Raw genomic sequence first — 13,983 nt, forward strand, 5'->3', positions numbered from 1 at the left:
GGCTTGCCCTTCTTGCATATCCCAAAGGAAAGAACGCAAAAGACCTTATTTTGGGTACTGATTCAAGCTGAGTCCTCTGAGTCTACTTTTCCAACCATGAAGATGATCCTTTGGTCCTTACCTTGACTCCTCAGACCCCTTAATTGGTGCTTAGGAGAAAACTTAACACTATAATATGGAAAAAGAAACATTGAACTTGGGCCTGGTTAATCTTCGACTAATTTACTGAGGTGGTAGACCTCTGACTTTGAGCTGTCAAGGCATTTGGCAGAATTTTGAACCACTGATTCTGCTGTGTATGGCAGAATGGAAGGTGTGGAATTGTGTGTGGAGGGATCAGAAGAAATAAATAGGAATCACGTGTTCAGAGAGAGGTCACATTTTATGTTACTAGGGCCCTATTGACATACATAGTGTGTTTATTCAGTTTGGTCTTTTTACACATTCTTACCCCTCATGGGCTTTTCTATTTTCTGCTGGAATGCTTGAATTGGACCTGTCTGAGCATGTCCTGTGCCACTCCTTGGCCCCTGTACCAAGCAGTGAGGAGGACTCATTTGTCTGGACAGTACTGGCTATCCCAGGGCAGGTCTCCTTGAGAGGTGACCTATTGGCAAGGTTAAGCAAAAAAGGATAGATGTTTCTGATGGTATTAAAAACTTCTGTAGAAATTGTACATTTTCATTTCTTACATAAAATGTATAAACAGAAAGCTATTCAGTTTGTACAATGGAAATGTGTTTGGTATGTATGAGAATGTATTTGTGGTAAAAGAAGGAGGAATTGGAAACTTTAGGAAGCCTTAGAGAAACTCAACTGGATATTTTTCATACAGTGCTCATTTTATGTGCATTTTAACATAATTAAGCCACATATTTTAAAAGAATAAGTTGTGGACAGTACTTGTAAGTAAGGTATTAGATTATTCTGTTAAATAACCAAATAGTAATGTGTAATTGTTCTGTTTATATTTAACCTTTTATTTTCTGGGTATTATTTTCCTAGCTTTACACATAAAAAATAAGCTAGAAAGTGATTTTTGAGAATTATTTTACATTATGTTACTATTTATTACTGCACAACTCTTTAAAAATCACTTTTTTCTTTCTACTAATAATTCAACTTATTTCTTTTGCCTTTATCAGTGATCTTATTAAAGTCCAAAATAAAAGGTGATATTTCTAATTTTTTTATTTTATTTAGGAGTTGGTCCTTTACTTGTTCAGTAAATTGTATTGATTACAGAAATATTAGTATTGTCACTGAGTTTCACTTCATAAAAGTTAGAAAATAGTCAATTCAAAGTTATTGAAATAATATATTTGTAAACTGAGGAACTGGCATTTGGAAGACTTTTAATGAACACTTGGGTATCTAATAGAGAAATCTACCCATGTTAAGTATGAGGCAGATATCATCAAAGACACCTCTGTTGCAAAGGGCTGACAACATAGTCCTAAACCAGTGTGTGCCCAAGGGAAGTCATCTTCCTCCAGTAAGGACCCACTGTAGATGTGCTTGATCAGTACTTCAACTGAAGTTACTGAAAACCAGCTTTTCTCTCTGTTTACTCTCCACTATTTCAACATTGCCTATTTCCAAACAACCTCTCATTTTTGGTCACAAGACAGCTGTTGCTACTTCCCAGATGTATACCTGCTCACAGAACATCCTATAGGAGTAAACCAAGCCCCACCCCATCCGAGCAAACTCACATTATATCTCATGAACTGTGCTTGGGACAAGGCCTATTACTGGACAAACCACTTTGGCCAAGAAAATTAAAAAGCACTTTTGACTGGTTTCAGCCTTTCTGGCATACACTGTCCATCCACTCCACATCTGGAACAGAAATAAAATCCCAAGTGAACCACATGAGCTAAAAAGGGTCACTAGAGTGGTTCTCTAGAGTAAAATCCAGAAAAAGGGATGAGGTTCTGGGCAGAAGAATCAAGCAGTATAAAGGTGCTTTGTGTGCTCTGAAGAAAGGACAAGTTCTTATTCAGTTCTGAATGTAAAATAATAATTATGTGAGGAGACATTAGTGACATTTAGAAATAATTATACCACTTCCTTGAAAGTGAAATCCTGACCAGTGGTGATATACTTAGCATGCATTTGTTTTAACTATTTGTTAATGAGGTTTCCTTTTTCCAGATGCCAAATCTCAACCAAGTGTTCAGTTTTCAAAAGCCTTAATTAAACTTCCTGACAACCATCATATTAGCAACGTTACCGGCTTTCTTACAGTTCTACAACAGTTTTTGAAAGTGGACAATTTTCTGTATACAACTGGAATTACTCTCAATAAACCAGGTATTTTCTAATTTTTATGTAATGTAATACTACTTATAAGAAATGGTCACACATAAACCAAATATTGTGTATTTAGATATTTAGATAGTTAATAGAAATTTGCTATTCAGCTTTAGAGAATTCATATCATATTTGAAACAAATTGAGTTAGTAAAATGTTTATAAGCAACTCCCATTTACTCAACAAAAGAACAATTATATCAAAGTCTTTGGCATGCATTACTTCAAGGTAATGAAAATTTTGTTTTCATTAAATTTCATTTGATCTAAAACAGGTAAACAGAATATAGAAAATAGTTCTGATTATTATAAAACTTGGGAAATTAAAAAATACATTAAAAATAGAGATTTAAAGATATTTATACATGTCTTTTTGTAATTTGACCCCCTATTCAGTCTTATCAAACTGATGAGAAGTGTACATGATTGTTGAGATATTAAGATATAAAAAAGTTTCTTACATTTATAGGTTAGAGTAAATAATGTAATTTTTTCTTTTGATATGTATTAGCTGTTCTCTGAGTGAAATACATGTAAATATTGAAAATACATCTTTTTCAAAGTCATGAGCTTTAATGTATTAATATTAGGCTATCATGGTTAAAAAGTTAAGGGAATGATGGAATTTCACACTTAAGAATACATCCACATTTGTTCTACAGTTTCTACCATTCATTGTCACATAACTGAACTCCACTGTGTACAATCACCTCAAACAATTTATAATTTTGATGGTTTCAGTTGGGTCAAATTTTTGGTTCATTTCATGTGGGGAACAGTCATAAATGAGAATAAGAAGGTCAGATGGGCCTTGTGGGTAGATAGGTATTTTTCTAACCTGCCATAGTTGATGTAGAAGTGCCCCCGCCAGAGGACTCCCCACTCTTCTGTTGTCACCCTGTCTCCTATTGCACACATCTGTGTCTGCCTGAGGGTATTCCCCGGTCCTGGCCGAGGAGACTCAGTACATAAATACTGCAGTTCACTTGCTTTGGCTCGGACAATTCCAAGCTGGCTTCTGTCCCTAGTGGGACTGAGCCGGAGTTGCCACAGTGATAATCTGCCTATTGACACATCCTGCCTTGGCTTCCTTTGATATGATGCCTCCACTTCCTTCATGGTAGATGCTTCCTGAGATTACCTTCTACGTGAACACTCTGTGCTCAGGTTATCTGATGGTCTGCTTCTTGAGGAAGCCAATCTAAGATACATGACAAGATTTCCCTAAGTTAAAGCATGCTCAAAATGAAAGCATTTACAGGATGGTGGCCATGAAGTTCAAATTGTATTAGAGGGTGTTCATGGACGAGACTCATTGGATGCAGTGGGAAGGGGTCATAATGAGCTCTGTGTCTTAACATTCCTCTACTACCTGCTTTTGAGATTATTCATTAATTTTTTTATTATCCTGAGGATGCTACTATCATTTAAAGTTTTAGAGCAGTGCTGCCCAGCTGGGAATGTTCTTCTGCTCTGTCCAACATGGTCACAGTAGCCATATGTGACCATTGAGCTTTGAAATATGACTAGTAAAGGTAATAAGGAACTGGATTTAATTTAAATATCCACATGCAGTTGGTAGATACTCTATTGGATTATGTAGCTCTGTATGTCAAAAATTTGTTTTTGGCTTTTTCATTGTCTTTCACACATTTCCTTTTTTTCCTCCTCTGAGTTGGCATTTTCTCAAATGGGGTGTCAATCTTTATAATTTGTAAAGCCACTGACTATATAGAGCTGAGGAATGGGGTTGAAGCAGGGTCTTCAGAAAGCCAGCTGACTGGCTTTAATATGTATTTTGAAATATTATAGTTATTCAGCAGATTATATAATCCTTGATTTGTGCTCTCATTAGATTACTAACTCATGTACTAGTCTACAAAGTGTATATGGTATTACTTATATGCTATTAGCGTGTCAGAAAGAAAATTTACTACAACAAATTGTTATATTAGCTGAAGATTTTCAATCATCCAATAGTTGCCCAGTCTGCTCAGTGAAGACCTAGGCCTTGTAGTAGTAATAACGAGAACAGACTCCTCTCCATATTCTCCAAAGCCCTGCACTATTGCTTCTCTCTTCTTCTGCCCTCCAAGCCTTGGGCCACCTTTATTATGCCTACTAAGATAACATTTGTTTTTGGGGCTGTTTTAGTCAGCTTTTTTGCTTTGCTGTGACTAAAGGATCTGACCAGCATAATTGTAGAGGAGAGAAGGTTTATTTGAGGGCTCATAGTTTCAGAGGTCTTAGTCCATAGAAGGCTGACTCCATTCGTTGGGGCTCCAGGTGAGGCAGAACATCATGGTGGAAGAGGGCGGCAGAGGGAAGCAGCTTGCATCATCAGGAAGCAGAGAGAGATTCCACTCTCCAGATACAAAAGTACCCCAAAGCCACACCCCAATTCCAGTCTCCTCCAGCCACACCCATCAGGGATTAATTCACTGACTGGGTTAAGACTCTTACAACCCAATCATTTCTCCTCTGAGCCCTCCTGCATTGTCTCACATGTGAGCTTTTGGGGGATATCTCATACCCAAACCATAATAGGGGCTTAGTACTTATTTATTCTTCTTGGAAAGATCTTCTCTTAGGTCTTTGCTTGGGTAGCTGCTTGCCATTTGGCTATAGCTCAAATGTCCCTCCTCAGGATTCTTCCTAGATCACCTAATTACATTGCTTTTCTGAATTATCATGTGCTTCCACATTCATGTGGGAGAGAAGCTGACCATGAGTAAAGAAACAAAAGATTTTTGATAATACTAAGCAATTAAAAAAATATAGTAGGTAATATAGTATATATAGTAGGTATGTATAGTAGGAACAAAAAGAGATCATGTACTTATTACCATGTGTTTGGGATCCATATTAGCATATGATGCCTGAGGAGTTTTGTAATAATTGATAAGTGAGTGAATAAAACTTAAACTTTGAAGTCAAAGATGAAGAAGTTTAGACCAAAAGCAAATAAGATGTAAAAAAGTATACTTTCTCTATTTCTCATGTTAGTAAAGTATATAGAACTTCTAAAATTAACAAATCATTTATAGAAATTAAAACTGGAATTTTAACATTATATATGTAACCATATTTTTATTTATTGTAAGTATTCTGGTACATATTATAATTTGGGCATTGTTTACATTTCAAAAACAAAAGAAATGTGCTTTCTATTTTTTATCCTCCAGAGTCAGAAGTCTGTAGGTAGCTCCTGATATTTCAGAAGGCATTCTATCAATTATATAATCAAATCTTTAAAATCTCAGTAAGGCAGCTGGGTTGGGGGACCCATACCTGTAATCCTAGTGGCTCAGGAGGCTGAGGCAGGAGGATCACAAGTTTAAAGCCAGCCTCAGCAATTCAGTGAATCCCTAAGCAACTTGGCAAAACCCTGTCTGAAAATAAGAATAAAAAGGCGTGGGGATATGACTCAGTGGTTAAGCACTTCTGGTGCTTATTCTTGCTACCAAAACCAAAACCAAACCTAAACAAAGAACCCTTTAGGAAAACAGTAAAATCAGTCTTTTATCAATCTGCTTTTCTTCTACTTTTTGGGCATTGAATTATTAAGTGATACTAATATTTGAGATCTAAGTTTGTTAATCTCAGTTATGTTAATTCTTTCTATTATAGTATTAGTAAGCACATATCAAAGCATATCACCTTTGTCAAATAAAGGTATTGTGATTGGTTTTGTTTTATGTTGAATCACCAAACCTACCCATTAAAAATTACATTTTGAATATAAATACTTTTTACATAAGTAGTGCAACTAGGACTGTTTGTTGTGCCACTCTTTGAAATAGATGGTCTCAGGAGGAGCAGGGCTAGATGTTTCAAATCTATATCTGCGTTAATGATGTGATACAGGAGAGCCTTTATGTTTGTTTATTTTTTAGTTCATTTTAAAAGCATTCAATTGGATTCAAGTGCCCTTAAATCTGATGATTCTGAGAAAATTAGGTAACTGAGGCTCCTGCTGATTTGTCCCTGTTACATTGCATAAACTATACATATAAAATATTTTGAAATGACATTATAAAAATCTTTGATGTGGATTCAATAGCTATTTGACATTAAAATGTATAACCCTGGGTAAAATAGAGAAAGTAGATAGTTTAGATCCATAATAATTTATTATATAACTGCAATCTTTGTTTATACGTGATTCTATTAAACTGTCTTTTTTAGGTTTTGAAAATATTGAACTGACTCCTCTTGCTGCAATATGTGTGAAAATATATTCTGGAGGAAAAGAATTAAAGGTGGATGGCTCAATTCAAGTTTCTCTTCCCCTTATACATACAAATGATATAAATGTGGGGGATCGCATACCTGCTTGGACATTTGATATGAACACAGGTATGTTAGCTAGATGAATATATTTTGAACATTTTTTTGTTGAATGTCTTATCTTAGAATTTGGTACAGTTCTAGGTTTTCAGTAACATTATAATTTTATGCACTATATTTAGTAACCAAAGTTGGCCTTACTTTGATTAATATAAGCATGGGGGAATTGGTGCCAATATATAATGTAAGGGAAAAAACACATTTTTATTTACTCACAAAAAATTTAAAAAATTATTCTTAGTTTTTTTTTTTTTTGATAGGTAATGTGATTTTATCTAAAAACTTGACTAAGACAATTGAGAAATGTATGTTTACACATTGAATACATGTATCACATTATCATACTGGACCCCATAAATATATTCAAATGTGTCAATTGAAAAATAAAATAGACACTGTTTTACATGTTGTAAATAATTTACTACAACAAATCAATACACCAAAATACAAATATACACCTATACACCAAACTTGTAATAGTTTTCTTATACTATTTGTCCATAAAACTTCATAAAAGGTATGGGCTTTACTGATTTCTTTTCTCTGGATGGCAAGATTTTACTGGAACAGATAACATTTTTTAAAGTTAAAAAAATAAGTTCTGAAGAACTATACTAATAGTACTCAAACAAAATAACTTGAAAAGGTCATAAAATATACACTGTTTAAGTTTTTAATCAAAATCTCAGGACAGAGGACCAATAACCATTTATTGATGAGTCAGGATTCTACTACTTCTACCCTTAAGAGATATCTGAGCATACACAAGTGGAACATTAATTGGAAAGTCACGATTTTTCTAAGTATGTCTGCATTTTCAGTTTATTTATAATGATTTCACTTCCTTTGGTCATAATAAATCATTCAAAATAATTTTATTTTATATATTATAATGGATTTTAAACATAATGTTTAATATGCATTACCTGATAACATATTGTCATGGTTTTCATAATTTTTGAAAAAGTTCTGTAAAGTATTTTTCATATAACTATCAACCAATTCCTATCATCCTAAAGATGCATAACACTAGCTAACTAGTGTTTTGCTTACCTTTCTTTTCAGGGGCTTGGGTAAACCATGGCTGGGGAATGGTCAAAGAATATAACAATCATTTAATTTGGACTTATGATGCACCACATTTGGGCTACTGGATAGCAGCTCCACTTCCAGGAACTAGAGGTACTGTAAAAGTCAAAGTAATTTTAAAAAACAATCTAGATCTCATGCTGGATTTGATATTCATAGACCTCTCAGTCACTTACCAGCTGTCTGACACTGGCAGAAGCACATAATCTCCTGATCTTCACTTTTTTCTTTTTTTCATGCGCAGAAGATTAAGCTCCATGAACCTAAGGTCCCTTATAGTTATAATATCTAGTAAATCTGCAAAGAAGGAAGTTTATTCAAATCAAATATCTCTTAGTTTACATTTTTCAAGAATAAATTCTATCCAGATCAGTTGGTGCTTTTGGTTGCAAGCAACAGAAATATTTTGGATAATTTTAAACACATTTAAAAGCATATGGGGAATTTACAGGGTCCTATGGAAGGCTGAGGACCAGATGCTAAAAGGCAGAATCTCTGCAGCTCCAGAGGGGCTGGTTAGGAGGCCGTCTGTGCTGGCCTTGCCAGGTTGCTGCTGTGTGATGGCCGATTCCACTGCTTTTTCTCATTTGATTCCTGATTATTCTAGGGGTGAAGAATCTGCTTGGGTCATGAGCACATCTCTTGGTGGGAGCTGGGGGAAGAAAGGGCTTTTGGATAATAGTGTCTCCAAACTGTTTTGAAGAGAATATAGGTGATATACCAAATGAAAATTGACCTGACATTTTTAACAGAAGGTCATGGGGTCTGGTGGCCACAAACCAAGAATTATCCACTAGGGATGATCTATGACTTTCTAGGTAAATGACATTTATTTTCCTACATTTAACATGGTATCAAATGATCTAAATAATTTGAACCTAAGAAGACCCTATATTAATCTAATTCAGTAAATTTCTCAAAAATTTGAAATACTGCCTATGTTATACATAAAATTTTCATGAATAAAGAAAAATCCTCTAAACTGCTGTAGTCTAGACTGGTTGCATGGTTGACCCACTCTGTGGGCCTTTGGGTGTTTACTGGCAGAAATCGAGTTGCTTCAGGGCTTTCCCTTAGCTCTGCTAAATCAACTTTCTAGCTTTCAACATTTTGTTGCTGTCCGATATCTCATTTTTCTTTATCTTTGTAGATTTGTGTATTTACAGGATCAAAGCAAAAGCAAAGCAAAACTTTTAGTGTTGTTTTAGGGAAGTCTTGGAATTGAAAGTTGAATACATATATAATTCCTCCATCTTCAGTCATGTCTCAGAGATCATTCTTTTGGCTTTTGAAGTGCTTTGGCTCCTTAGCTGAGAGGCAACCACTCCATGGCTATTTCATGTTGGTCAAAAGTAGTTGCAGTAAACCCTCCGATCCAGGATGTGGATGACATTTTACACATATTTCTCTGCAGTATTCTATAATCTAACTTTATAATAATTATTATTTCAAAGAGTTTTTTTTTTCTGAAAAACATTTTTTAATCCAATTTGATTTTCACTTGACATTGGCAACATTTGAATTTTAAAACATAGCTTTTTAGAAAAATGAAACCAACATTTAATATTTTAATAGATGAAATATGAGTCACTAGCCATATGTGATCAAGAAGGATATTCTTTTTGTTTCTATTTGAATTTAGTGCTTAAAAGATTATTTATTCACAAATCAGAGGGTGGTTACCTTTGTTCTTCATAATGTAAAATATCATGCAGTCTGGCCAGCTGTCTAGCCTTATCCTATTCTCAATTTGCAACTATAATGAAATATTGATGAAAAAGGACAATTAATATTTAATGCTTCAACTCAAATCTAGTTATTTCATTTTAAGTAAAAATAACCCAGGAATATTTGGGTTATTATAGAAAAGTGTACATCTACTAAAATACATATCTCCAAGGGCTAGTTTGCATGAGATCATTTGATGAATTAAAAAAACCAATATAATTTTTTAAAATAGTTTTAAGTTCAATTTGTTTATTTTTGTGGTGCTGGGTGTTGAACCCAGGGCCTCATGTATCCTACCACTAAGCTAAACCTTCAGCCTAGAAGTTCTTTTTTTTAGCTTATCTATTAGAAAAGATTTTGTATGTGATAAAGTACTTAAATAGAATTATGGGATTCTCATTTAGTTTGAATTAGACACCTTCTAGTAATGCTTTTGAAAAAAATCTATTTTGCAAACATCATAGTCAAAACAACACTTTACTGTTAGAAGTGTGGATAACTTGATAATATCTCTGAATTTGCTTATAATTAACTAAGCAAGCATGAAATAGGTACTTACTCATTTGAGTATTACTTTTTTGTTCTTTTAAAAAGGTGAAGTTAAGTTGGATACTGTATTTGTCTGCTGTGGTTGCTATAACAAAATATCACAGACTGGGTGACTTAAACAACAGAAATTTATTTTCTCACACTCTGAAAGCTGCAAGTCCAAGATCAGGGTTTTGTCAGGGTTGATAAGACCTCTCTTCTTGGCTGATAGATTGTAGTCTCTTACAGTATCTGCACATGGCCTTTCCTCTGTGCACACATGGAAACAGGCTTCTGTGATGCCTCTTCCTTCTCTTACAACGACACTAGTCCTATCTGATTTGAACCCTATCCTTATGACCCCACTCAATCTGTACTATCTCTTTATAGGCTCTGTCTCCAAATATGGTCACACTGGGGGCTAGGGATCCAATATATGAACTTTAGGGGTAGCCTCAGACATGATAATCCCTGAAAAGGGAGAAACCAACTGTTTTTCTTTATGTTTACCATAGAACATTTTTGACACCCAGTGTGTATGGGGTTTCCTCACACGGCATGACTCTCCAGTTCTTAGTGAACATTCTCTACATGTACTACATTACAGTTTTGACAGTACTTACTTGGAATTAGCCTCAGACACCATAGGCAATCCCACAAGACTGCCCCCACTTCAGATGCCAGTTGCCAGTAGCAGATTCCCCAGGTTACCTACACTTCTGATTTGGCTTCAAATTGGGAGTTCCCACAATCTCCTTTTTAGGTTCAATAATTTGCTATGCCAGCTTACAGAACTCAGAGGAAAACTTTTTTAGTGGTTTATTATAAAGGATATGATAGAGAATACAGATGAACATCCAGATGAAGAGGTATGTATGGTGAGGTCTGGATAGTTCTTGTGTGCGGCGACTTCTGTCCTCATGGAGTTGGGATGCACTACCTGCTGGCTCATGGATGTGTTCACCAACCTGGAGACTCTCCAAACCCCATGCCTTAGGAGTTTTTATGGAGGTTTCATTACATAGGCATGATCAGTTATTAACTCAATTTCCAACCCCTCTACTCTCCTTGGAGGCTGGGTGTGGGACAGGTTTGCAAGTTCCTATTTTCTACTTATGGTTTGGGCTTTCACTCTGTTGATCAGCCTTCTTCCAGGAACCCACCAGAAATGACCTCATTAGAACAAAATGGCTCCTATGACCTAGGAAATTCCAAGGATTTTAGGAGCTCTGAGACAGGAACCTGGGGCAAAGATTAAATGTATATTTTTAAAGTCATATCCCTAATGTTCCTAAATATTTTAGGATATGTTATGGTAAAATCAAAGTTGGGTCCATGATAGGTTAGTTTGTGTCTGGTGTGCTAGAGTTACTTTGGTTATAATCTGGTTAATTGTGTACTGAATTTGTTTTAAACATTTTAAAATAGAATTCTAGAATTCCTTGAGGAAAAAAATGTTTAAGCAATCAAAAGTAATTTTTCAGACTGTTATAGGAAAGTAGGTGACTTAAGTGTAGTTGAATAAACAACCATTTATTAATGTTTTAAATATGCATTTTCATATATATTTGAATTAGTAATTTCCTAGCATTCTAACCTCTTCTGTGTATGTAATAAGCACATGAGCAGACACGTACATTTTCCTATTGTCATACATATAAGATTTGAGCCAACTCAAAAATGCCAACCTCTTATTTCCAAAATGAGTGCTGCGAGAATCCTGTGAGGTGATGATTGTTAGTTTCACTCTATTGTAAAGGCATATATATTCATATATATTTAGGAGCAAAAGTTGCTTTTTACCTAATTATAGTTGATACTTTCTCTGTTGTAGTTCTTCGTCCTGCAGATAGGATTAAGTTACTTTCATTTCTTTCTTTGTTTCTCTTTTTTTTTTTTTTTTTTAGAGAAATTATATTGCCCAGTGCTGTATTTATTTACCTATTAGATATGATACACTATTTTCCATCACCATCTGCGAAACCATGGCCAATACAAAAGTGCCTGTTAAGTAACCTTGACATTTCATTCTGTAACAGCCATGTTGTATGGCTAACACTTGAGTGCTTATCATGGGTCAAGCACTGATATAAGTATTTCATAACTATTAACTCATTAAATCTCCGACAACCCATATCAGTTATGTATGACTGTTGCTGTTGCTGCTTTACAGACTAGGAAACTGAGATACAAAGAAGAGCAACCTGCCCAAGACCACAGAAAAATAAATGGCAAGGCCAGGATTCCAATTCAGACCCTCTGGCTCCAAGGTTTTTATGCATAACCACAATGCTGTGTTCAAAGTCTTTTAATATCACTGTTATTACTTTACTTTTATGCAAAATTTAAAGGATAGACTTAAAGACCTGGTAGTCCCTTTCTTTCTTTCTTTCTTTCTTTTTTTTTTTTTTTTTTTTTTTTTTGCAGTGCTGGGGATTAAACCCAGGACCTTGTGCTTGAGACAAGCATTCTACCAACTGAGCTATTTCCCCAGCCCGTCCCTTTCTTCCAGTATCCTTGGTGCACTTAGGGTAGTTATGTTACAGTCCTTATTCTGGACATTTTCTCATGGTAGAGATGGTAGAGATTATCAAAAAATCAAAAAACCCTGAATAAATATTAACTAGTTGATAGTGACAAATAGTCTTATAGCATTTTCAGAGGAAACTGGCCTTAATAAATTAGTTCCCAGCAGAATTCACTTTTATACAGAATTTATTAGACTACACTGATCATCCTATTATAGTAACCAATTTTTGCTGCAATAAAACTTATCACACAGCATTTGATGTGTGTGCTCTCTCATAACAGGAGGATAGTAGGTCTGCTGTGCCCTAACTGGGCTTAGCTTACCTGGACTTATGGTGTCTTCTTATTACAAAGCCGAGGCAGAAGGAGTTGCTACTTTTAAATCTTCAAGTCCTAGAAATTTTGTATTTTCCTATTCTTTAAATCCCCGCTTACTTTAGCAATTTTTGATTATATCTTTAAAATTTTGTTTTTAATTAAATGCAACTAATACTCAATACTCACTACTAATATTCTGTCTAAAAACCTGTTTGAACAAAGCCCACATTAGTTAGAAATATTTTTCCTGGTTTATTTTACCAAATATTTTGTTACTGTTTTATATCTTAGATTATCATTTTACAGTCTTCTGAAACAATTTCATCCCTGCTTTTTGCCTGTTCTGGAAGCCATTGTTACATATTTTAGGTTTTTGTTATAGTAGCATCTCAGCATCCAGATTCCAGTTTTTGTAACAGCCAGCCGTTGCTACAGTAACAATTAACCCTGCACTCTGAGTGGCTAACAGTAGCAAACATTTATTTGCTTTCCTTCTGGTATGAGTGTTTTAGGCTGACTGCTGCACTGTTGCACTTGTTTTGGTTCTGTTCAACATATTTTCTCATTCCAGAATCTAGCTTGAAGGATTAGTTATATATACTCTGGGATATGCTATGCACATTATTAGAGTGTCTTAACAAGAGGGCAGAGCTATACCATGCACTTAAGGTGTTCACAGTTCATTGGTTAAATCAAGCCAGTTGATTAATCCCCAAAGGTGGGGAAGGCATACTTCATGCTAATTCATAGGGAATTCTGACACTAGAGGGAAGCAAACAAAAGTGTGCATACGTATTCAATTTGCCTCATCTAGGATGTGACATAGTTGAAAATTTGACCTAAAATAATAATATTTTCCCTTTGTTTTTTGTTTTATATTGAACCATGTAGGTTCAGGTCTGAATGAAGATTCCAAGGACATAACTGCCTACCACACAGTGTTTCTTACAGCCATATTAGGAGGAACAATAGTCATTGTCATTGGATTTTTTGCTGTACTGCTTTGTTACTGCAGGTAAGAACAACATCAATCAATATGCATAAATACAGAAAATCATCAAATTATAATATCATTTCAGTATATTGTGTGCACTACAAAGTTTGTAGAAATAAAATGCCTAGTCT

The 13,983-nt window shown here is 34.9% G+C and overlaps 1 protein-coding gene across 1 annotated transcript in view; it reads left to right on the forward strand.

Annotated features, from left to right (window-relative positions):
* The window catches only part of Fam171b (family with sequence similarity 171 member B), a 64,411-nt gene that overhangs the window by 47,690 nt on the left and 2,738 nt on the right, over window positions 1–13,983 (forward strand). Inside the window, exons 4-7 of the mRNA XM_047547243.1 lie at window positions 2,158–2,316; window positions 6,505–6,675; window positions 7,732–7,848; window positions 13,750–13,873. Of these exons, the coding sequence (XP_047403199.1) occupies window positions 2,158–2,316; window positions 6,505–6,675; window positions 7,732–7,848; window positions 13,750–13,873 (571 nt within the window). The remainder of the gene's footprint in view (window positions 1–2,157; window positions 2,317–6,504; window positions 6,676–7,731; window positions 7,849–13,749; window positions 13,874–13,983) is intronic.

The sequence above is a fragment of the Sciurus carolinensis genome, chromosome 3 (assembly GCF_902686445.1).
Source record: "Sciurus carolinensis chromosome 3, mSciCar1.2, whole genome shotgun sequence".
Taxonomy (NCBI): domain Eukaryota; kingdom Metazoa; phylum Chordata; class Mammalia; order Rodentia; family Sciuridae; genus Sciurus; species Sciurus carolinensis.